Source organism: Pristis pectinata, chromosome 14 (genome assembly GCF_009764475.1).
Source record: "Pristis pectinata isolate sPriPec2 chromosome 14, sPriPec2.1.pri, whole genome shotgun sequence".
NCBI lineage: Eukaryota > Metazoa > Chordata > Chondrichthyes > Rhinopristiformes > Pristidae > Pristis > Pristis pectinata.
The window spans coordinates 41,456,027-41,480,360 of record NC_067418.1 but is presented as its reverse complement, the minus strand read 5'-3'; the positions used below and the strand labels follow the sequence as shown (position 1 = coordinate 41,480,360).

The following is a 24,334-nucleotide window of genomic DNA, read 5'->3' as shown; positions in this document are numbered from 1 at the left end:
GCCTCCATTCTGAGAAACAACCTTCATCCACCACCCTCTGCTTCCTACCTCCGAGCCAATTTTGAATCCACCTAACTAGCTCTCCCTGGATTCCATATGACCTAACCTTCCAGACCAGCCTACCATGCGGGACCTTGTTGAAGGCCTTGCTAAAGTCCAAATAGACAATATCCACTGCCCTACCCTCATTTACCTTTTTGGCTACCTCTTCAAAAAATTCTAAAAGGTTCATCAAGCACGACTTTCTACACACAAAGCCATGTTGACTCCTCCTAATCCAACTCTTGTCTATCCAAGTGCTGGTAGATCCTGTCCCTCAGAGTTCCCTCCACTACTGACATCAGGCTGACTGGTCTGCAGTTCCCTGACTTGTCCTTTCTACCTTTCTTAAACAACAGAACAACATTAGCCACCTTCCAGTCTTCAGGAACTTCACCAGTGGCTAATGACGAAGCAAAAATCTCTGCAATTTCTCCTCTAGCCTCCCACAAAGTCCTAGGATGCACTTGGTCAGGTCTTGGGGATTTATCCACCTTAATGCACTGTAAAGCAGCAAATACCTCCTCCCCGGTAGTATGAATGTTCTCCAAAACGTCTCCACTGATTTTCCTTATCTCTTGAGCAATCATGATTTGAGCATTGCACTTTCTCTGTAACTGTAACACTTTATTCTGCATTCTGTTATTGTTCTCCCCTTGTACTACCTCAATGCACTGATGTGATGAAATGATCTGTATGGATTGGCATGCAGATCAGAGATTTTCACTGTACCTCGGTGACCTGTGACAATAATAAACCAATTTACCAATTTTCTCCTTGTATGCATAAAGTGAAGAGAGTAGTTGTTTATGAACCATTTACAATCTTGGACCTCTGCCTCTTGGTCCTACACTTTTCCTAGTATTAGTCAGAGCCTACCTTTACCACGCTACTTACTAACCTGATGGTTATTTCTCAGTTGGCTCCTTTCCATGTAACTCATCCCACAGACTTTAGGAACCATTGTGTGTGGCTCTCTGTGAACTACCACCAGAAGCCCTGAATAAGTTGGCCAGCATCCCACCCTCACATCAGACAAACTGCTCACTCATCTCTTTGCTGTGGGTGACTGACAGCTGCATTGGCCCATGGATCAGCAGTGACTGGAGTTCCGTCAGGGCTGCGAAGTGTATGGGGATCTTGCACGGACCATTTAAATGTAAGGACATTCTTCATTCCTCACTAAAACTCTTACACCCTTGAGACTCCCCAAAAGTTGAGGCTAACTCAGGTCAAAGCTGGTTACTTCAATTGTCAGATCAAAATAAAATCCTGCAGATGTTGGTAATGAAACAAAAGTGCCAGAAGCACTCAGCAGGTCAGATCAGACCAGATCAGATAAGATTTCCTTGTTAGTCACATGTACATCGAAACACACAGTGAAATACACTTCTTCCGTAGAGTGTTCTGGGGGCAGCCCGCAAGTGTCACCACGCTTCCGGCGCCAACATAGCATGCCCACAACTTCCTAACCTGTACATCTTTGGAATGTGAGAGGAAACCTGTGCAGACACAGGGAGAACATACAAATTCCTTATGCCGGAATCAACAGTTATGTTTCAGGTCTGAGATCCTTCATTTGAGCTACTTCATTTGTTGATCGCAAGGCAGAGCACGTGGTTCATGTGCTCCTTTGTGGACACTGAGCAAAGCTAATCATTCAGGATGTGGAATAGAACAGCTGCTTTCAGTGTTGCAGCTTTATTAAGACTTTGGTTAGACCACATTTGGAGCACTGTGTGCAGTTCTGGTCACCACACTGTTGGAGGGATATGGAGGCTTTGAAGAGGATGCAGAAGAGAATCACCAGGATGTTGCCCTAGATTAGAGTGCATTAACTATAAGGAGAGGTTGGGCAAACTTAGATTGTTTTCTCTGGATTGTCGGAGGCTGAGGGGTGATCTGTGAGAAGTATGTAAAATTATGAGAGGCAGAGTCTTTTTCCCAAGATGGAGAGGTCAAATACTAGAAGGTGTAGGTTTAAGGTGAGAGGGGAAAAGTTTAAAGCAGATTTGCAAGGCAAGTTTTTTTTTTACACAGAGAGTGGTAGGTACCTGGAATGTGCTGCCAGGGGAGGTGGCAGAAACAGATGCAATAGAAATGTTTAAGAGGCACTTAGACACATGAACAGGTGGGGAATAGAGGGATATGGACCATATGCAGGCAGGTCAGATTAGTTTAGACTGGTATCATGGTTGGTGCAGACATTGTGGGCCGAAGGGATCGTTTCTGTGCTGTACTGTTCTTCATTCTATATTTTATGTTTAATGCCTTGGTTGTATGCTGTAAATTCACTGTAACCCCATTGTTGATATTTCATATGGCCACCAGGATGGTGAAAGATGATCTAGAAAGAATTTGGTCAACTTCTGTCTCCTGATTGCCATGTTGTTGAGGTCAAGATAGTCTCGTTCATGGTTTCATATCCTAGGGCTGGATCTGTCCTGCAGTCTCATTCAAATCTGCTTCATACCATCAGGCTCAAGGACAGCTGCTATCTCATTGATAACAGACTCCTGAATGGACTTCTTACATGCGAAAAGATGGATTCTTGATCTCCCAATCTACCTTGTCGTGGCCCTTGCACTTTACTTGTAGACCTGCACTGCCCTTTCTCTGTAACTGTAACACTATATTCTGCATTCTGTTTTTCCTTTTTATTACCTCAATGTACCTATGTATGGAATGATCTGCCCGGATGGCAAAAGCTTTTCACCGTATCTCAGTACACATGACAATAATAGCAAACCAAACCTAGCAACTCAATGCAACAGCAACTGAACAACTTCCAGTAGGGGGCAGCAGATCACAAATTGATAGTAATTAGGGACAAATGCTTTAACTGTGTAGAGATTCTTGGCTCCTTTACATCCATATCATTTTGACTTGTTGTTACATTCAAATATCAGGGCTTTGACTCCTTTCCACTCTGATAGCTTCTTCAGAACCTCAGTTCCTTCTGCAAGCTTCAGTCCTTCAATCTACCCCCTCATCCCAGCCTCTTCTCCCCAAACCACGCCACTATCCCTCCTACCCTCCCCCCCCCCACCCAACTTCCTTCTCTCTAGTCCTGCCAATGGGTCTTATATCTTCTTGAAGTCTTTGCAGCCTCTTCAGTTCTCCCTTCTATTCACTGTCTTCTCCTCAATTCACAACCAAAGTTCATTTGTTGTTCAATTAAACATCTAACCAAATCTGTTTCTCTCTCTTCTCATTCCCTCTAAATTTGAGAGAACCAAAATCAGTAATTCTTTGATTAATGAATTTTCAATGGATACAACTGAATGTATGTCATTGATCATTGTTCTCCGCTAAGCCAGCAGGTATCATGGTGCTTTTGGGGACTTATCTTGTTTCATTGTTTTGTTCTTCGGTGGTTTACACCATTTTGGTTAATCTTTGTCAGGGCTGTGTTTTGCAGACAAGTGCTCTCAGCAGGACAAAACTCAGTCTCCATTGTTTGTATGTTTAGATATAATGTTGCTGTAATGCAATTAATTCTTTGGGTATGCGTCTTCGATTTACAAAACTATTCTCTGTAATGAATGGCACTGTCCAATGGAATACACTGTACTGAAGTCCCTATATTGCATTTTGACAAGCATTTCACATTTATGAAATTTTGCTTGGCAAAACGTTTTCCAGGAATACACCCTTTTCATAAACAAAGGAACGTATGCACTTAAAAGGGAAGCAACTTTAAAATGAAGTGAAACTCAAGATCAGGGGGAGGCCATTCAGCCCTTGGCTCTAATGCACCCCCAATCCGATCGCAGTTTATCCATACCTCACCTCCATCTTCTCACCTCTGCTCCTCATCCCTTCGAGCATTTGTTGTAAAATTCCAGTGAACTCTTTCTGGAAATCTTCAAATGTCCCTGCGTTCGCAGTCCAGGCAGGAAGAGATTTTCACATTTGTGCCGCCTTACCAGAGTGGCCAAGTTGCATTAAGCAACACTTACCTGTATTAAGCAACCTTCACATCAAAATGAGTTGCTTTGCCATAATAACCACTTACTAATAAAATATTTGAGCTGTAACCCATGAATCATAGGTTAAAATTATTATTTCATGGACTACCAGTATGGTTGAGGTAAAAAGGCATTTCAAATGATGGATATGCAACAGCCTGTGTCTCTAGTATTGTAAGTAATTGCTACAGTCTTTTGTGTTGTCAAATCGATACCAAGGATAACTGGGATAACATTGAAGGCTTGCATTGAAGAATGAATTGCAATCAGCAGCAATATCATGATCAACCTGATGGTGGCAATGTCAGATCAGTCGCATATGGCAACTCAGTCTCGCCACCAGGAGTCACTCAGTGGAATTACAACTGTGCACAATTGATCAAGCTTCCCATTGAGTTTTAATAAATTCCAAAGGTACCCTGGAAACTTGGTCCACCTGGAAACTGAGGACCACCAACAGCTTTGTCATAGAGAGATAGAATCATACAGGGAAGGGACAGGCCCTTCAGCCCATTATGTCCATACTGACCATCAACCACCCATTTATACTTGTTGCATTTACCAACTCCGAATTATCAACACCCCTCATAATTTTCTATATTTTATTACAGCCTCCCTCAGCCTCTTCTGCTTCAAAGAAAACAAACACAGCCGATGCAGTATCACCTCATAACCTAAACAGTCCATCCCAGGCAACATCCCGGTGTATCTCCTCTGCACCATCTCCAGTATAATCACGTCCTTCCTATAGTGTGGTGACCTGACCTGGAAACAATACATCAGCTATGGCCTAACCAATGTTTTAGAAAGTTGCACCATAACCTCCCTGCTCTTACATTTTATGCCCTTGCTCAAGAAGGCAAGTACTCCATGTGCTTTTTCCATCTTATCCACCTATGTTGCCACTTTCAGGGATCTGCACAGTACTGTAGCGATTAGCACAATGCTATTACAGCACCAGTGACCCTGGTTCAATTCCCACCACTGTCTGTAAGGAGTTTGTACGTTCTCCCCGTGGCTGCATGGGTTTCCTCTGGGTGCTCCGGTTTCCTCCCACATTCCAAAGACATATAGGTTAGGAAGTTGTGGGCATGCTATGTTGGCGCCAGAAACGTGGTGACACTTGTGGGCTGCCCCCAGAACACTATGCAAAAGATGTATTTCACTGTGTGTTTCGATGTACATGTGACTAATAAAGAAATCTTATCCTTGTGCACCAGGGTACCCTTAATACTTTCTGTTGCCACTTTGCATCATAGGGAAGATGAGATCCTGGACTTCCAACAAGTTTGAGGCCCTTAGTTACCTGGATGGGCCCAGAGAACTGAGGGCTTTTAACTTTGGAAAGGGATAGACTTCAAGTAAACATGACTGTACTGGTTGAAATAATGAAAGGTTTAAGCTCTGTTCACATGGATAGGTTGCTGGAGCTTGGTTGCTGGGGCAGGTTCACTCAGTCAGAAGGCAATGGAGCAGATCTCTTGGTAGAGTCTTCAACTTCTGGAATGAACTGGCAGGTTGGATGTGGTTTTGCTGCAGGATATCAAAAGCAAGTTGAAACAGTTCCAACAAGTGGAAGCCCCCAGTACTCCGTGGGAAACATCACCCGTATCCTTCATATCCTTAATCATCCTCTCCAACGTTCAGCTCCCACCCAATATCCAATCCATGCCTTCAAGGCTGCCTCTAGTCTTATGTTTTTTCATCCATTCTAATCTTAGCAAACCAGACCTAATAGCTTCTGGAAGCTCATTCAGTGAACACCCAGGGACATTCCCCTGCCCTGAAACAAACATGAGGCACTGTTCTTCTATCTGGGCACATTGGAGCTCTCAGGACTCAATATCAAATTATACAACTTCGGGTAACTTGCCTTCTCTGTCTGTATCAGAACTGGCCAGTTCTGTTGCAAGTTATCCATTGTGATTTTGGATGCTGTTCTCTCTCCATTTGCACAGACCAACCTACTGGGCATGTCTGGCAGCCCTATATTTTACCAACTTTTAAGTTCTCGTGCAAGCTGTTCTCTGCAGATCTACTCATTACTTTTACTATAATCATTCTACCTCAATGCACTGCGTAGTGAACTGATCTGTACAAACGGTACGCAAGACAAGTTTTTCACTGTACCTCGGTACAATAAACCAATAACTAATACGAATACCAATAATATTCCCGCTCTTTAACAGCCCTGATCTCTCTCTCTCTCTCTCTACCTGCCCCCATGAAACTATTAACCAATGACCTCTACAACTTAACCCAATGGCAACCCTGCCCTCACTCCTTCACAGATATTTCCTCTGTTCTATCTGTTCCTCTCCCACCCTCTCAGCAACTTAAACTTAACTCCTGTTCACCCGCTCTCAGTTCTGACGAAGGGTCTCTTCCCACAGATGCTGCCTGACTCTCTGAGTGTTTCCATCATTTTCTGTTTTTATTTCAGATTTCCAGCATCTGCAGTTTTTGGATTCTCATGCTCTAAAGGTACTTCATTTGTTAAGTGTTTCGATGCTTTGGGCATCCTTATTTGCTATTCCACCAGTCAGCCCCTCAATCCAGCCAGGCATGGAATGCTAATATCACTTGTGCTATAATGACGTCAGATGCTGCAAAAACGAGACAGTTAACATTAGATACCCAGACAGCATGTTCCCAGAAGCAACCTCTGGAAGGTAACCATAGCGACATCTGGAAGACCATTCCAAGCCTTGGTTAGATCAAGACCACGGCCTCAACTGTGATCAGCAGGCAGCCTGTCAATTATGGTAAACTCTGACAGATTGCCAGCCCTGGGAACTGTTGAATTCGACTGTTTTCTTTCTTTTTCAATCTTTTTATTGAATTTCAAATTAATATACATATTATACATATGGTACAAAGAGATCAGGATAACAATAATAACGGTTAATATATATACTCACAAGCAGTAAAAATATAATCTGAATCTCTCTAATTCCACTGTTTTAAGTAGTGTTTTAACAAGTACAGTGTTTAATACACCTCAAGTGGGTGTACAAGGAATGGCTGCTTCTTAGCTTATTGGTTCGTCCATCAGGTGAATATGTGTTTTCTCACTGGTTGGTTTTGCCACAGGTATCTAATAGGTTTTCTGATTGGACTATTGTTAGCTAAGGAGTACCTCTTATCTCAGGTATAAAAGTGTGGTTTTTTGCTAATCTCTCTCTTGTTTATCTTGCTCTCTCTTGCCTCTTATCTCTCTCTTGCTTGTCTTGCTCTCTTGCTCTCTTCCCAACCACCCCCCACCCCCCCCCACCGGCCCTAGCTCATTTTTAGTTCATTTTGTCTCAGCTCATCTCCCAGCAGTAAAGCTAGTGCCATGTGCTCTGTGACCGTTTCTTTGTTTTAAATTTTTCCCGTAAAACTTTGTGAAGCACCAAGTTGTTTTCAACTCATTCTTGGACTCCTGAAAGAACCTGCGGATTTGAAGATAACCGGATCCGACAGAACCAAGACTGCGAAAAACCCTGGCTGATTTGGTTGTGTTATATCAGACACAACATTACACTTAAAACAATAAAGACACAGAGTCATAGAGTGTTACAGCACAGAAACAGGCCCTTCGGCCCAACTCATCCATGCCGACCAATATGCCCATCTAAGCTAGTCCCATTTGCCCACGTTTGGCCCATATCCCTCTAAAATAGGACTGCAGCTGGCCAAGCTAATGTGTAAAACAAGTACCTAACAAAAGTTCTGTGGAGGGCAGGGGTATGCAGGCTATATTATGTAATGACCGACTCTTGCATTGGACACTTTGGCTAGAAGAACACCTGCCACAAAATGAGGCAGAACCCCTGGCTTTCTGCTGCCGGGATCAGTCTATAGGGAAGTGTCAGGTTAATGCTTAAAGGATTACTGTGTATTCAGTGATGGTGGTGAATTCCAAACTCAGAAGATACTGGAAACACTCAGCAGGTCAGGCAGCATCTGCAGAGAGGCAAAGTTAATGTTTCAGGTTGAAGACCCCTTGTCAGAACTGGGAAAGGGAGAAAATTAAACCCCGATAATCCACCATCCAACCATTTGGAGATCCTGATGATTCGACACCTGGCTCACCGGGTGATGTCAGCTGTGCTCCCTTCCAATTTGCTGGGTGTCCTTGATGCTGCCCTCCTTGTTAACTCACTGTGGCCTCAGTTCTCACACTCCCTTCCATTCACCGGGGCCTTGTTCCCCATGTTCCCTTTAAACTTACTGGGAGATTTATTATAATAGTGTATCATCTAAAAAATGTGAATTAAAAATGTGTTGGGTGAACAGTCACTCAGCCAAAACTGTACAAGGCAACAAGAGCAAAATGACTTATTTTAAATACACAAGGGTGAAATTCACTTCACAGTGAGGGCAGCTTGTATAAATGGCTGAGGAGTGAGGGGCAGGAAGCAGAGCTCCCATCGGTCATACATAGAAATTCTGGAAGGTCTGCTAACCCAGCACCTGGGTGTTCCCGATTTGCTGTATAGTACATTAGAACATAGAACAGCACAGTATGGGCCCTTTGGCCCACGATGTTGTGCGACCTATATAACCCATATACATTACTACTGTATCTTCCTTTGCTTTCCCCTGGTGGGTTCCCTGGACCAGTAAAATTATCCTACAGCCATTCCTGATTAATTATAAAACTAAAAGGAAATGCTGACATCTTCTAGAACCCAGTAAAGTCAGTGAATTTCTATCTATGACCGATGGGAGCTCTGCTTCCTGCCCCTCACTCCTCAGCCATTTATCCAAGTTGCCCTCACTATGAAGTGAATTTCACCCTTGTGTATTTAAGATAATATATTATTAGTCACATGTACATTGAAACACACAGTGAAATGTATCTTTTGCGTGGAGTGTTCTGGGGGCAGCCCGTAAGTGTCGCCACGCTTCTGGCGTCAACATAGCATGCCCGCAACTTCCTAACCCGTACGTCTTTGGAATGTGGGGGGAAACCAGAGCACCCGGAGGAAACCCATGCGGACGCGGGGAGAACGTACAAACTCCTTACAGACAGTGGCCGGAATTGAATCCAGGTCACTTGCGCTGTAAAGTGTTACGCTAACTGCTACACTACTGTGCTTGCCCTATTTAAAATCAGAGTCACTTTGCTCTCGTTTCCTTGCACAGTTTGGCTGAGTGACTGTTCACTCAGGATATTGTCGGGTGGTGAGGGCGGGAGGAGAACAGGACTGCAATCTATGGTCCTGCTGATGCTGGGCACTGAGGGGCTGGGTGCTGTGTCACTGGACGAGTGTATTGTCCAAAGTGGCCATGTCAGTGGCATTGGTGCTTTGTGCAGAGAATGTATTAACTTGATTCACTACAAATATATTGACCTAACAACACTATGAGTGCATAGACTGGATGGCAATCTGAATGTAAAGAGAGCCATGTACTATTCTTGTATTTCTTGAATACATTTTTAAATTAATAAAATTTATTTTTTAAAATAAAAAAGGCTTTTTTGGGTGTCATGTAAGCAGGCTGACACTTGGGTGCAGTGGCTGCCTGCCCTCTCCACAGGAGGCAAAAATTCCAATGGAACTATCGGAAAAGCAGGGGGATTCACCTAGTAACCTGACCAATAATTAACTCTCAGTATCCACTGAGAAGATTTCTGGTCATTAGCTGGATAGCTCTTGTGGGAGCTTGCTGTGCATAAATTGGCTGTTGCCTGGATGACACTGTGACAGTCCCTACATTGTGCTTGGCTGTGAAGAGGTTAGTACTGTTAAAGGTAGCTATATAGGTGCAAGTACCACGTCTTTTCTAATGTGAATGCGGGCAGACACACAGGCACCTCGTACTCCTCCACAAACAACGTGAAGGGTCACTGCTGTTAATGTTGAAATTAAAATACCGTAGGGTGGAAAGTCCATCCTCCTGACCTGGTACCCCTGGGACTATACCGAGACTTGTGGGGGTGTTGCAGGGAATGTGTCATTGTTTGTAATGGGTTCACAGAGGTGTGACAGCATTTGCAGTGCCTCAGGAAGCCAGTGCTACTGAGGAGGCATTTTGGGGAACGGAGACAGAAATAGGAAGATGGAAGGAGGAGGGAAGGAATCAGGGTGTGGGATGTGAAGGAGGGGGGATAAGGGAAAGGTTTGTGTGGGTGTGGAGATGTGTATCTGTGAATGTGTGTATGCATCTGTGTATGTCTGTATCTCTGTGTGCATGTCTGTGTATATGTCTCTGTGTGTGTAAGTGTCTGTGTATATCTGTGTGTGTCTGTGTGTGTTTGTGTGTGTGTATATATGTGTGTGTGTATCTGTGTGTGTGTGTTTGTGTGTGTGTATCTGTGGGTGTGTGTCTGGTGTGTGTGTATATGTGTATGTGTATGTGTGTGTGTGTCTGTGTGTCTATCCGTGTGTATGTACGTATGTGTGTATCTTAATATGTGTGTGTGTGTATGTATATCTGTGTGTGTGTATCTGTGAATGTGTGTATATGTGCGTGTGCACCTGTGTATGTCTGTATCTTACTTGCAGCAGCACCACAGGCACATAGCATCAGATACACAGCATTCACAAGAAAAATATAAATTAAACATAAATTATACAGTCATTGTATTGTGCTGTACTGTTCTATGATTCTATGGTCTGTGTGCATGTCTGTGCATATATGTCTGTATGTGTGTAAGTGCCTTTATGTGTGTATATGTGTGTGTGTGTGTATATATATCTGTGTTTGTGTGTATATCTGTGTGTGTGTGTGTGTGTGTGTGTGTGTGTGTGTGTGTGTGTGTGTGTGTGTGTGTGTGTGTGTGTGAGTGTACGTGCAGCAGAGCTTGCTTTCCAATCATCTTGGACCTCTTTGTCACTGATCCAATACCTCTCTCCATCAGACCATGTGGTTACAGGGTGTGCAAGAACCACTGTGTTAAAAGAACCCCCACACAGGCACCTTCCTCCCTTCCTCTTCCCAGACTTGATCCCGAGGGGCAGTGTAAGAAGTCTGTGAGTTTGTCACACTTGCAGAATGGTCCTTCCTCAGTGTCTGTCGTTACAAGGGCCAGTGTTTACAACACATTCCTGTCACACTGTCACAAGTATCCCCCTTTTACAGAGTGGCACACACTCTAAATCCTCCTCCCACCACACCCCATCCCATGTCCCCATAAATACTGATGTACCCATGAGAACCTGCAGCAGTTACTGATGACCCACTACCCACCCCCCTCTCCCATCACACCCCAGGGATAAAGAGTCCCTGGGACTGGCCAGTCATTGAAATCAAAGCTTTTAAACTTTAGAACTATAACCCAATACTCCTCTTCCCCCGGTCCTGAAGGGGATGATATACTACACAATAGGAACAGGAGTAGACCGTTCAAGTTCCCTGGGGCTGCTCCTCCATTTGGTTAGATCATGGCTGGTATGAACCTTATCTGCAACTCTTCCATATCCCTGAGAAAAACATTCCAGAGCGGCAGACAGCATTGCAGTATTTTGCCTGCAACTCTCATTATCAGGGGGCAGCAGGACTTTGGCCCACTGAACCTCATACCCCAGCACTACCAACAACAGGAGCCAGAGGAGGAGGGCCCTCAGACCTTCGATCTTGCTCTGCCTTTCAATTACCTTATGACTGATCTGGTTATGGCTCAACTTCACCCTGTGGTAATCCTAATCACTACAATTTAGCAACACTGTGACCACTTTGCACTAAAATGGACTTTTTTTTGTTCTAATTGTGTTCTTTCTTGTAAAAAAATTGTGTATAATTTATGTTTAATTTGTATTTTTCTTGTGAATACTGTGTATCTGATGCTATGTGCCTGTGATGCTGCCGCAAGTAAGCTTTTCATTGCCCCTGTGCATACATGTGCTTGTGCATATGACAACAAACTCGACTTTGCCTTTGCCTTTGCCTCCCCCCACCATACGACCATTGGTAGTGATTGGACTCGACACCCAGGTTGACTTCCCCTCCCACCAGTTTGAGGAGGTGCCATAAGAACGAGGCAGAAGCAGGAGAAGCCCCTTGCACCCGTTCCGCCATTCAATAACACCATGGCTAATCCTTTACTTCAGCGCCACTTTCCTGCATTAACCCCCATATCACTTGAGTCCCCTTATCTTATTGCCCAGCTGAGATTGCCAGACGTGACCCCAACCAGATCCCTCCTGACATTCACAACTCTGTACAATACTTGATGCAGGTTCCCCGTCAATCACACAGCTCATAATGGCTGCCCATGGGCTACAGAGATAGACACACCTGCCATCTCTCTGGATGTGACCATACATCTCCACTTATTGAAAGAAAAAAGTCCAGGGACTTTGTGTGAACGGTGTCTGGGCTCCCTCTCCCCTTCTGTTGGAGGGAAGGAGGTTCACCACACTCAGTGCCCACTGTGCAATTGATACACTGCCTACTTCTGTTGGCACTCAAGCCACCACTCTCTGAGCCCACCAAACCAGTGGGGAATAGGATGGGAGGAGTGATCTTCTTCAAACACCTTAAAAATTGTGTGCTAAGTGATTTTAAGACACTGTTTTTAAGGTGTTTTGAGGACAATCTCTTAAACGGTTAAATTATAATTGCAGTTAAAAAATATAATGATACTGCCACAATACAAATCTTAGATTCAGATTACTTGGGAATACTTAATTAAAGTGCACCGCCTTCAGTGGAATGTATCGTGCAGAGATGTGCGTGTTCTTGCGTAAGTTTAACACGGGCAAACAAAGTTGAAATCCTTCTCTTTTATCTTCTGACTGTCAATTTTGCAGAGCTGGGCAGGGTTCCATCTTGAGGGAACGTAGCAGTCAGGATCTTTTGTGGGGTGAGAGAAATTGCAACTTCGTTTGTAAAAATATAAAAATAAAGCTTCAGGTGTATAAATAAGTAGCATGTCTAATGATTGAGAATTCTGTTAAGTCCTGCCTTGAGGTGCTGTTCTGAATAGAAATAGCTGGAAACTCACCAGATTTAAATTAAAACAGAGAAGGCTGAGTCAGACAGCATCTGTGGAGAGAGAAACAGAGCTGGTGTTTCAGGTCGATAAACCTCCACCAGAACATCAACCTGCTTCCAGCATTTTCTGTTTTTATTTCAGATTTCCAGCATCTGCAGGTTTTTATGTTTTGAATTCCCCAGCCTTGTCCAAGTCAGTAAAGGGCACCATATAAGCAGAAGTTGTTGTCAGAACCAGCTGCCTGAAGGATCTCAGGGCCAGTGAAGTGCCAAAGTTTCCAGGTCTGAAAGGAGACTTCTTCACCTCTTCCATCATGGCTACACTCAGTGGGGCTTTTAGCCCAAGTCAGAAGGTTATAAGTTCAATACTCACAACTCAATTTAAGCATTTACCATAAAGCCTGTTTCTATATTTACATCAACATTTCAAAAAATGACTTGGAAGGGGGCTATTTGGCCCATTGTGTGTAATCCTATCAATCCCACTGTCCCACTTATTTCCCTGTAATCTATTCTCTTTCACACACTCACATTAAACTACCGCCACCTCCCCCACCCCCCGGTTCACCCACGAGGGTTAATTTACCAAAGACAATTCACCTAATAACCAGCACGTTCTTGGATGAGACATTGAAACTAAACCCCTGTTTGGCTGCTGGGTTGGGTGTTAATGACTGAAGGGCAGCAAACTCTCCTGGTATCCTGGCCCCTCTTTTCCCTTTCACTGAGAATAAACTAAGTGGTCTTCCCGTCCGTCACCGGCTGTGGAAAATATAGACAATATTGCCATCTGTTGGACACTCAGTGTACGGCAGAGGAAAGGTATGGTATCTAACCAAATAAAGAGCCAGACATCTCCAGAGCCAAATTCCTTGTTAACAATTTTTTATGAGGATGAGTTAAGATATCAGGAAGCAGACATCACTGAGCTTTGAACTTCACAGTTCAAGGATATACAATATAAAAGATGAGCCACAGAAATACAAGTTCCCTATCTCAACGACAAGTTGTATTTGGTGCGAAGCTGGCTACTCAACCCAAGCCTGATGGGGCCTGACCATCTGTGTCTGTGTCCAGTCAGGACCAGTCTATCTCAGCACTCTGTCCAGGACAGGATGGTATACGTGATATCACTGCATGTGAGTGACATGCTTGAGATTGTTGCAGTTACGGCCAAGATGTGGAAAGAATTATAAGTACTGGTTGGGTTTGGCACGGTAGTGTCAGGTTTTAATCTTCTATGTCTGGCTTTCCCACTCTGTCAAAGGCACGTCACAGGCACTGCACAAGTGCAGCACAAAGAAAGGCTTCATGCATAGCTCTCCAGGCCTGTAACCTCAGTGTCTTCCCATGAGAATGATAATTTAAAGTGGTTGTTAATGCTGTAAATCAAATAAAATCATAAATAATTCAAGCTAAGCCCACGCTAACAGCAAGGTGCAAACTCGGGGAAGAACTCTCGTTCCCTCCGACAGGGCCCTTGCAATGGGGTGGCAGTCTCTGCTTTGGCTGTGAACTTCACCCCTGCTACAAACTTCAAACCATTGGAAAAGGCACTGCCTGGGTTCCTGGATCAAGGACAGGATCGATGCAGAGGGGGAGTGGGTGGGAGCTGGCTGGTAGCCTCAGGCCTAGTCAGGGCCCAGTTAGAGGGAGGTCTGGTGGGACTCAGATGGGGCATCCAGGACTGGGGAGTTTGCAGGGATTGGGGAACAGACTGGCTGGTGTATTGTTTTCACAGGGGAGGGGAGGTTCCCAGATGGATGAAAGATAAGTAAGGGACTTAACTGACAGGGGTCCAGATCTCAGAAAGATGGTGTTGGGAGTCATGGATTCACACAGCACAGAAACAGGCCCTTCGGCCCACTGCGTCTGTGCCGACCATTGAGTACTCTTCTGCACTAATCTCACTTTTCCTCTCCTATCCCCATCAACTACCCGCTTCTGACTCTCCTGCCACCCACCCTACATGAGGGATATAGGACAGTAGACAATTACCTTCTCACCTTTGGGCTGTGGGAGGAAACCAGAGCACTTGAAGGAAACCCACAAGGAGAATGTGCAAACTCCACATAGGCAGCACTGAAGGTCAGGATTGAACCTGGGTCGCTGGAGCATTAACTGCTGTGCCGCTGTGCAACCCTTGGAAATTCTTGGAGCCTGCTACACCTATTAGCTTACTTTATGTTGTCTTACAACATAAAAGGAAGCCATTTGGTCCATCCAGTCTATGCTGGCTCTCAGAGAAATCCTACCACACCCATTCCAACACATATTTCCCTCTTCTCTCTCACAAGCCCACCAACTATACCAGAAGCTCCCAGGACAACGTGGTCGAAGTACTCCCATGATCCTGTGAAAGGAGAAGTGAACAGGGAATGGCATCAGCCCTGAATCCCTGCCATCGTGACGAGCACAGGGACAACTCTGTCCCTGGAGCAGTCAGTCGAATTTCCGGTGATACTGTGTTTCACTCCATTTTCAGTTGTATGAGGTTGAAAAGGAAATGGCATTGTGCAATTGAACCTCTCGGCCTGAGTGCTCTAAGAACAAAAATGTATAATTTGATCTGCTACAATGCGGTATTGTGAAGGATGAGTGAGCACTTTTGCAAACTGAAGGTGCTGGAATTGAACCAGGGTTTAATTAAGGAAGAATGCAGCATGGAAAACCTGAAAAACAGAGGCAGCCAAGGGGTGGGAGGGGTGTCAGCTTAAATTGGGAAACGTTCCCCAACAATGCTGCTTTGCTTCCCGCCCCACAAGGTCCAGGCAAGGACCTCCAGCTGGTTGTCATACCACATTAACCCCCTGAACCACGTCAGCACCTACATTGTGCACCTCCGGATCCACTCTATTACCGCAGCAGCCAGAACAATCTGGTTAAACCACTGTGATCATGATTTGGGCCTGGGGCCTGGCTCCAGTAGTCTGCTGCCTGATTTATTTTTTCACATTAACACCATAAGACATCGGAGCAGAATCAGGCCATTCAGCCCATTGAGTCTACCCCACCAATCATTGCAGTTTTTTTTCTCAACCCCATTCTGCCACCTTCTCCCCGTAACCCTTAAGCCTCCTTACCGATCAAGAGCTTATCAATCTCTGTCCTAAATACACCCAATGACTTGGCCTCCACTGTCCTCCATGGCAACGAATTCCACAGATTCACCACTCTCTGGCTGAAGAAATTCCTCCTCATCTCAACTTTAAAGGGATGTCCTTTTATTCTAAGGCTGTGCCCTCGGATTCTAGACTCTCCCACTAATGGAAACATCCTCTCCACATCCATTCTAGCCAGGCCTTTCAGTATTCGGTTGGTTTCAATGCGATTCCCCCCTCATCCTTCTGAACTCCATTGTACAGGCCCAGAGACATCAAACGCTCCATATTCTGGAATCCTCCCAGCAAAAGAGGATTAACAGCGACAGGTTTGACATAAGATGATAAGAATCACACAACATGGCAAATCAAGAGTGATAACTAAGACATTCAGGTTTGTTTACCAAACCACTCCAGAGTCAAAGTTACATTATCCAGACCACAGTTGTTCAACTAGAACTGCTGGTGTTCAATTCTAGGGATGGGGGGTTAGGGTGAAGGGGAGGGGTTTGTCATCGGTGATGGCAAATCAACTCCTTTCGGTACACCAATTGATGGAATTCCTTAAGTAGAGCTCGATGTCCCCATTCCCCCTCCAGTCCATTATGATGAGATCTCTGGGAAACGTTGACACAGTTTGGGTACCAAGTGGGTAAAGTGGGGCTGTCTAAAATAAAAACAGAGAATGCTGGTAATACTCAGCAGGTCAGGCAGCATCTGTGGAGGCAGAAACAGAGCAATTTCTGATGAAAGGTCATGGAGCTGAAACATTAACTCAACCTCTGTCTCCACAGGTGCTGCCTGACCTGCTGGGCATTTCCAGTGCTTTGTCTCTTGATTTCAGGATTTCCAGCATCTGCAGGGTTTTTTTTGGGGTGGGGGGGTATTTTTGGAGTGATTCAGACGTACAGGTAGGGACACCTGATGGCCAGAGATCTATAACGGGAATCTGGGGCAATTGCCCAACCTTCAGTTCCAAGACTCTCTGAAGTTCCAATATCCACACCAGGCAGAAGTCAAGAACGTAAAGAAGATATGCTCTTCCACTACACTTCCTTTTCCTACCATGCTGGTGGTTGCAATGTGAGAGTGTTAGGGTTACTGTTAGAGAGATGTGGGGCTGTGACAGTGGAACAAAGAAAAATAGGAGCAGGAACAGGTCATTTGGTCCTTTGTGCCTGCTCCACCATTCAAACTGGCTTATCTTGATATCATAATCCCACTCTCTTGTCATACCCCTTTGATGTTTCTTGTGTCTAGAAACCTCCCTACATCCTTCCTGAGTATATTCAATGAGTTGGCCACAGCCATCTGAGGTAGAGAAGTCCACCTGAGTGTAGAGATTTTTCCTCGTGTAATAATACACCGAGGTTCAAGGGCACTCTGATGGTGTGTAACCTTCATCATTTTATAGAGTTATGGAGAGACACGGCATGGAAACAGGCCCTTCGGCCTAATGAATCCTTGCTGACCACCACCACCCATTTACACCAATCCTATATTAACCACATTTTTTATTGTTCCCATATAATCAACAATTGCCATCCCATTCTACCAACTCACCTGCACACAAGTGGCCAATTAACATACCAACCCGCATGTCTTTGGGAGGTGGGGGGAGTACCCGGAGGAAACCCACGCAGCCACAGGGAGAGCATGCAAACTCCACATGGAGAGCACCTGAGGTCAGGATTGAATGCAGGTCTCTGGCGCTGTATAGTTGGGACAGGAGCATGGCCAGGCTCCATTGGGTTAGGTCCCAAGTCCTGCCCAGCCCAAAAGGCAGCAGCAGTGGGAACAGAGGCCACAGCATCAGTCAGACACTGCAGCCCACCCTATCTACAAACCTCCCTACACCCTTCTTAAGTATATTCAATGAGTTGACCTCCGCAGCCAATCTGTGGTGGAGAATTCCATGGGAACACCACCCTCCGAGTGAAGAAATTTCCCTCATGTGATAACACACCCAGGTTCAAGGGCACTTTGAGTGAGCGCCTGTCAGTCCTGACGATCAGATCCACCCCTCAGCCTGTCTGAATGAGGGTCGGCTCCTGATGATTTGCTGCGGTGCCAGGCCAGACACCAGGTGTGATTGCCACTGGCTGAAGCCTCCTGACGGCTGACCTGTAGGAACCTCATCAGGCATCATCAGCACGAGGAACCCAGACACTGTTCAAGGGCCTGCCACTTCCCTGCTTCAACCAACATTGCTGGGAGAGACCCAGGATAAACTAGCACTCCAAATCAGTTCATACCAGAAGTCACTGGGGTAGCAGGAGTGCAAGATAAACCCCTGCCTGTACTCTATGCTTCCCTTTTTATCACTTTGAGCATGGTGAACTTTTCCCTGAATTTTCCCCCATTAAAGGCAAGCCTCAGAGCACAGAATTAAAGCCACTGTTCCTGCTATTTGCTTTGTCCCTATTTTAACTCATGGCAGGTCTTAGAATCAATAAGGAATGCTAGCATATTCATGCCCTTAAAATAGGAGAGCATTGAGCACATATGGACTCTGGTGTTGAGACTAAGCATTGAGCTGCACCTGAACCAGCAATAGTGGTGAAGGGATGGGATTCGGACTCCTTCCCATTCATTTGGAGGCAATACAATGTGAGGTCCCACCTATTTGACCAAGGAACATTGGCACTCTCCTTCTGCCATGCCTTGCTCACCTTCATCCCAAGTCAATGAAATCTTCGGCTCCCCATCACCTCCCATAAGCCAAGCTACATCGCTTCTTGGTAATGAAGGGAACCTTACTGCTGTTCCTAACCTAACATTCAGTCCTTGGGAGTAGGTCAAGCATCAAGCTCCTGCATTCACCCACCACAGGAGCGACACACACTTGTTATGTTGCTGTGCACTCTGTGCATGCGTGCAGGGATCCACTCTAAGTGGGGAAAGGTGCATTACATTGAAGAATGTGCTTCTCCACCTGTGCCCAACAATGAGCACAAGCTGGCAATTCTGATCCTTGAGGAAGGAACATGCTGAAACATCCATTTACGGAAGATGCCCAAGGGCATCAGGTTGGATTTCCTTGTATCCTCACTGAAGTTCAACCTCTAGCTTTCCTGAACTGCCTTCATTATTTTTAAACCCATTCAAGTTCATTCTCAGGAGGTGGACACCACCAGCAAGACCAACAATATTTTGCCCACCTCTAATTTCCCTTCCACAAAATACTCCAAGTGCAGTCTAACCAACTCTAACATGATGTCCCATGTTACAGACGTACATAATATTTCTTGCCATTTAAAAACTGTTCTTTTCTTCCTACTGAAGTGAATAACCTCACATTTTCTCACATTATACTCTATCTGCCACCTCCTTTCCCACTCACTTGACCTGGTTGTATCCTCTGCAGATTCTTCACATGCTCCTTACAGTCTGTTGTATCATCAGCAAATTTAGATACACAAGTTTTAGTCTTTTCATTGAGGTTACTAACATTGTGAACAGCTAAGAGCTCAGTACTGACACCTGGCACCAAACTGATCCATGTTAATACACTACCCCCAACCCAGTGAGCCCTTATTTTCGGCATTGATCGTATTGGTATACTTGGCTGACTGATTGGTATCAAATGCCTTTTGAAAATCCAGATACATTATATCCACTGGTTTCCCCTTATCTATTTCTCTGGTTACCTCCTCAAAGAGCTATTAAAATTTGTCACCCAGATCACCCTTTTATAAATTATGTTGACTCTGCCTAATTAGTTTATGATTTAAATGCTCTGTAAACAAATGCTTAATAATGGATTCCAGCACTAACTGACAATTGACGTCAGTGGTGTTAGATTTGCTGCCTTATCTCTGGGACTGTTCCAGAATCTCTGGACATTTGCTTGATCATCATAAGTACATTTATTCTGCAGCCCCCTCTTTTACAAATGCAGGAATCAGGACCAGAGGATTTGGCAGATTTTAGTCCCTTTAATTTCTTCAGTTCATGTTCTTTAGCAATATTAATTGCCTTCAGTTCCTTCCTGCCATTGAACCCTTGGTCTTCCATCATCTTATTTATGATGTCTTCTTCAGTGAAGACAAAACATACTTGTTTAATACCTTAGACATTACTTTATTCTCTGTTATAATTTGTCTCTTGGACCCACACATATTTTTGTTAATCTCTTTCTTTTTATATATGTGTAGAAGCTCTTACAATGTTTTTAAATCTTGCTAATTTCCAGTACCTCCATCATGATTTTGATCATCATTTGCTGTTACCTAACACTCTCAGACTTCTTATTCTTCTTAGCAATATTATAAGTCTCCAATACTGCAGATGGATAACTTTATCAGTGGGTTTTACTTCTCAATATATTTGCTGGGAATTAATAAATACTTCTTTGAATGCTTATCTATTGTGAAATTTTTAACTTACTTTCCCCAGTCTACATTGGTCAATTGTTGTTCTGACCTGGTGATTACAATGTCTGAAACAACAGGTATCAGTGCATCAAGTATACTGGCTGATACTGAGCACGCAGTATTGACCTGGACTCAGGACAGTGACTCCAGCAGCTGTGTAAGCACCAGATGCAACAAATCAGTCAGCCAGAGTAATCTTGTGGACAACTGACCAGAAAAAAAAGATTAAATGCTCCACCACAATTATACTTGGTAAGATTAATTTTGCAGCAAGGGACAGCAATCTATCCATCACCTTGAGGAACAGTAAGAAGCTTGTCAGTTCCAGTCCAACAATTTGACATGTCAGGCTTAAGGTAACAACTGAAGATTTTTCATACACATTACTCTGGCCAAAGACTGTAAGAGACTTGTATGCCCCATTAGAAGAACATTAAATGGTGTGAATGCTTACTCTTAACAACCAGGCATACATTCCAGAGTGCGTGCAGAAGAAACTGTGTTATCATAGGTAAGAACAGTTGTTTACATACCATCCAAACAAGAGCTCTGTTGGCAAAGTAATGGTATTGCTCGATTGTCGACATGACACTGAAGATGAGGCAAACCAAAACAATTAGAAATCTGGAAGGCAAAAAGAAAATGAAATGAAAAGGATGAAGAGCACAGAAATATAAAAGCTCATCATTTTTGATAACATTCACCAACCTTTCAAAAAAGAGGAATAAAATACAACTACATCATTTCCATCCACCAGCTTATGAGGATGGAACATATACCTGCCCCATATCTATTAACCATTTACTGGGGAGGATAAGATTGAGCTGTCCTACCTTCTGAATGAGGAAAACAAAATACAGCTGGACACACATCCAAATCCCAGTTTACAGCTGGGAGAGTTTGAATACAGCTGCACACACATCTGAGTCCCAACCTGTTAATGGGGAACTAAAATGTAGCTGGACTATTTCTGAAACCCATCCTGCTAATAGAGGAAATACAGGGAACGTACATATTGTCTCAGTTGCTCACTCCACACTGAACAATGTGGTGATTAGATCACCTTTAACTTTTACATTGCTGCACAGCAGCACTGTCATTAATGCATCTAAGTAATGCGAGAATAACCCCTATTGTGCTGATTCCACTAGTGGAGGCGCAAGAGACTACACATATTGGAGTCTGGAGTCAAAAAGACTGCTGGAAGAACTCAGCAAGTCAAACAGCATCTATGGAGGTGAAGGAATTGTCGACATTTGGATGGAGAGTCTCGACCCTAAATGTCGACAATTTCTTCCCCCCCCCCCCACCCCCAACCTGCAGATGCTGCTCAACCTGCTGAGTTCCTCCAGCAATTTGATTTTTGCTGCCATTAGTGCTCTAATTCCTGGGAATGCCAAGGAAGTATCAGTGTATATGAAGTTACGGAGTTATAAATGTAACCAAAGAGAAGCTTATTCTATCTGCGATAACGAGTAGGTGGAATGGAAGAGGTTCTATTCACAGTTAACACTGCTTCACCGATGACTGATAATTCTGTTGGATCTCATCTCCAGATATGCCTCATACACAACAGGTCTCACATCCTCTACTGAAACTCTCTATGCCTAACCTCACTATAGCACATAATGCCGAGCCTCTTGCCTTGCAACTTATCTGTGGATTCTTGCAGCGGCATAGGTGTTGCCTTGGAACTCCAGTGAATTGGCTTCCTAACATATGGTTACAACGTCTTACAGACTCTTCCGCTGGACAATTTGGTGTTGAGAATTGCAAATAATACCATTGCTCCAAAAATACTAAATCATATGCTTTGGAGTCAGCCTGTTCAAAGTGAGCTTTCCTTCATTCAGGAACATCTCGTCTACCCTGGTCTAATTCTGGACCAGCTTGTTACTTTGCTTTGCAGGCTTGTCTCTCAAATCTCATGGAGGTTTTCAGAGATACCTCAGTAATCAATACTTTCTGCTCTGGTACCTCACTAATAGTATCTAACTTCACAACACAATGTGTGCTTGACTTCCTGCCCAGAGTGAAGCAGGTAGGTGTCCATCCCTTGCTGGCAGACACCTGAATGGCCAATGCTGAAAACCTATGACCTTCTATAAATGTATTAATCTTCTCTTTATGTCATAGAAGCTTTATTCTTTGTTGATATTACCAACTCACATGACCACCGACTTCTCCACTGGCAATCCAATCACTCTTCTCCGCCAATAGCTTGCAGGATTCCTCCTCAATATGTGCCCAACAGCACTTGGCTCTACCTCAATAGAAAATGGTTGAGGCGTTTCTAAGACATGTCTTGGTCTTCTACAAACTAACAATGAAACATCTATGGGCCTGTTTATCATTGCTTTCTCAATCAATGGGTTTGCAAATCAACATTCTGTTTCCACCTCCTTGTAACCCAGATTTATGTACTTCAAGGGGATTGTTTCTTACCCTTGGGCCCTTGTATTCAAGACAAATGGGCAATTTTGTCTTTGCTGGCAGTTACTTTTGACATGAACTTGTGCCCTCATGCAATATCCCCCATCTGCGGCCATTATACAATCGGGTCGTTTTGAATGGGGATTTTGAGACTGGATTTTGAGGGTCCCATGGCATGGCTCCCACCTTTGTGTTCATGCCTGCAATCGTGCCAGTGCATTGCTACCCATGCCTTGATCACCATACCTCCTCTTGTGCAACCAACAGCCAATATTCATTGCACTCTCATTAAAGTAGTACTTTCTTTTACAGTCGCAGGCCGTTGTACAGTTGCAATCAAATTATTCTTTTCCATTGCTATTCAGTTGAAGCTGCAGCTTGTAACTCTGGTCTGCCAATGCTGGCAGTTGGAGACTTCTTGGTACCTCTCAACCTATTTTCCCTCCATATCCCCCTCTATATCCCCTCACCCCCAGTGTTCCACAACAAAGTTTGCAAGTAAATGACATCATTACAGATGTAAATTTGAGCCACGTGCAACCATTTGACCATGTGACTCGTTCACTTCCAGCTCTCATCCAGCTCACAGAATCGTGGAAAGAATGGGCCGGAGAAGGCCATTCGGCCCTTCAAGTCTGCTGCGCCATACATTAAGATCATGGCCAATCATCAAAATTCAGTATCCTGTTCCAGTGTCTTTCCTATATCCCTCCAGCCCTAAGAACAATATCTAACTCCTTAAATATATTTAATGATTTGGCTTTCACTGCTTTCTGTGGTAGAAAATCCTGTGCTAGAGAGCTCGGTATACATTTACTCTTAAGTGGGATTGGTGTCCAGCAGTCAGGAGCTGGAACCCAAGCCAGTGATTCTCTTCTCTAGCCTGGGGGTATGGAAGCCAATGTTACAGTGTCAGGTTCTGTACTTTGCACAAACATAAGTCCGATACAGGAAGCCCATGTAACTAGGTCAAGTATGCGGGACATTCCTGGACAGTCAGTACGTCCTTCTGTGATTGAGAAAAAATACAAAATTTTCCTTTAATTGGCGAAGTTTGACATTTATTTCTCACCTGTCATTGCCCTTAAGGTGGCGGTGAGCATTTTCTTTTGGAAATTCTGCAAGAGCAGCTTTGAGGTAACTCGCAGCACGCTGGGCCACTTGAAAGGACAGTTCAGAGCAAGGGTGCAGTTCAGAGGTGCAAATGTTCAATCCGCACGAGTGACCCTGAGCTTCTGGTTGCCTGCTGCATTAATTCACCCACCCACTCCCCATCTACCCTTTCTGTCTGTGGCCTCCTGCGCTGTTACAGTGAGGTCCAAAGTCAGCTTGAGGAAAGGTACTTCACCTTCCTTCTGGGCACGCTTCAGCCTGCAGGACTCAATATCGAATTCTCCAACTTTAGATAGTTCACTCTTGGTGTTGGTATTGGTTTACCAAGGTACAGTGAAAAGCTTGTCTTACAAACCGATCGTACAGGTCAATT

The 24,334-nt window shown here is 44.3% G+C and overlaps 1 protein-coding gene across 2 annotated transcripts in view; it reads right to left on the bottom strand.

Annotated features, from left to right (window-relative positions):
* LOC127577750 (potassium voltage-gated channel subfamily KQT member 1) overlaps nucleotides 1-24,334 on the bottom strand; it is a 638,072-nt gene that overhangs the window by 516,343 nt on the left and 97,395 nt on the right. For both annotated transcript variants that reach the window (XM_052029275.1, XM_052029276.1), the window contains exon 3: nucleotides 20,949-21,039. In XM_052029275.1, the coding sequence (XP_051885235.1) occupies nucleotides 20,949-21,039 (91 nt within the window). The remainder of the gene's footprint in view (nucleotides 1-20,948; nucleotides 21,040-24,334) is intronic.